This window comes from Contarinia nasturtii, unplaced genomic scaffold (assembly GCF_009176525.2).
Source record: "Contarinia nasturtii isolate CC-2019 unplaced genomic scaffold, AAFC_CNas_1.1 Cnas_scaffold_524, whole genome shotgun sequence".
Classification (NCBI taxonomy): domain Eukaryota; kingdom Metazoa; phylum Arthropoda; class Insecta; order Diptera; family Cecidomyiidae; genus Contarinia; species Contarinia nasturtii.
Window position 1 is genome coordinate 1 of NW_022197877.1, and position 1,659 is coordinate 1,659.

General features: G+C 29.5%; 1 protein-coding gene across 1 annotated transcript; it reads left to right on the forward strand.

The window, feature by feature from the left end:
• Positions 1-66: 66 nt before the first annotated feature.
• On the forward strand, positions 67-1,159 carry LOC116339369. Its single transcript, XM_031765206.1, has 5 exons — positions 67-309; positions 370-637; positions 705-844; positions 920-1,009; positions 1,082-1,159. The coding sequence occupies exons 1-5, from the start codon at positions 265-267 to the stop codon at positions 1,145-1,147; spliced, it is 609 nt and encodes a 202-aa protein (XP_031621066.1). The 5' UTR covers positions 67-264; the 3' UTR covers positions 1,148-1,159.
• Positions 1,160-1,659: the final 500 nt, after the last annotated feature.

The window sequence follows — 1,659 nt, forward strand, 5'->3', positions numbered from 1 at the left end:
GAAAACATTTCAAAAGGAAAACTAGACCAAATCATAAACGATTCCATTGAGGCGTTTGATAAAGAGATATTTGCGAAGCATACATGCAGAGATCCGCATAACTGCTCTTTTTATCGACAACGATCTTTCAACAAATGTTTGATTAGCAAAACATGTTTCCTTCTTATTATACCACTCGTAATTGATATAGCAATCGTGCTTACATTGTCTGAAGTGGACATAATATGGCGTCAAATTATCTGTGTTCGTGAGTTTACAGTGAATATGATTCGTATTGGATTGATTTACATAGTATGTCATGTCTACTGGGTAAGTATAAAGTAGATCGTTTTCATCAGAAAGAAAAAAATATATAATTTTTTCATAAAGGTAGGAAATCGTCTACAGTTTGTACACAAAGAGATACATACAACTATACAAATTGCGATAAAATATCCACAAAACACAAATATCACAGTTAATGAACTAAAAATATTGAAATCTCTTTATGGTCGCATTTGGAAAATAAGTCGACAAATTAACGAACGTTTTAATTGGACCATTTTAACAGTAGTGACCTTTGAATGTTGGAAGATTTCTAATGGAATCTATTGGGTATTTATGCGCATTCGATACAATCATTGGGTTTTAATTTGGCGTAGGTACAACTGGAAATTATTATTATATTATATACATTACATAGGTTTCTCCTTACCTTTTCACAGAGTCAATTGCTTTTCATGTACCTGCACTCATAGCTTTGGTGGTATTAATCCAAGAAATTGAATATTGGAGAAAGATGACCAAAAAAATTGTAAAATCGATTTTTGTAAAAAAACATCCGCACGAAACTCTAATTCGAATGGTATTATTCAACCGATAAATGATAGAAATAATACATTTATTTTGAATTTTCTTTCACTATTCTATTAAATTTCAGATACGAAAGATTGCATACACATTACACTTATGTCCATTTCAATTTTCCGCCATGAATTTTTTTTATTTGAGTAAAAAAATATGTGTCCCTGTGAGTAATGAATTTTAATTTAAAAAAACCACCATTGCTGTTTTTGCATTATATTTTTTTATTTTTCCACAGATGATTTCCGGTATAGTAACATTGATGTTTCTTCTCGTTTCCATTAGTCCGTCATATGATAATTAACCACCATCCCTCAAAATTAAATTCTAAAAATATGATTCAATTAAAATATATGTCAATTCAAGATAAAATGTTCGATTCCTTGGTTCAATATACACACCTTTTGAGCATCTAATATATTTTTATTTTTACTTAAAGTTAGATAAAATATTCTTAAATGAAGGAAAATTCATGAAACAATGATATTGATAAAGTTCAAATTTTACATAGAGCAAACTTCATTTTTGTTCCGATTTATATGGAAAATCAATCGTTTTTCATATTGAAAAATATCGATATTTCAATGACCTATTCCGGCGAAATTGTGTACTACACCCGAAGAGTAAGCAAGCGGGAAATTGAGATTGGACCTTAATTTACCGAATTTTATATTTAAATTGAAAATAGTAAATTCATTCCTGGAATATACTCATTTTTTGGACAGGTGTCGACGATTGATTTATATCTTGATACTTGGGTTCTTTTATTTTGATTGACATATCTCTGGTGTGTATCGGAGAGAAAACGAGAAAATT

Excerpts from the sequence above, each read along its gene's own strand:
- LOC116339369 (XM_031765206.1), top strand. The coding sequence starts at position 265 with ATGATTCGTATTGGATTGATTTACATAGTATGTCATGTCTACTGG. Across the intron at positions 638-704 it reads TCATTGGGTTTTAATTTGGC|AGTCAATTGCTTTTCATGTA; the intron begins GTAGGTACAACT and ends ACCTTTTCACAG. Across the intron at positions 1,010-1,081 it reads GTAAAAAAATATGTGTCCCT|ATGATTTCCGGTATAGTAAC; the intron begins GTGAGTAATGAA and ends ATTTTTCCACAG.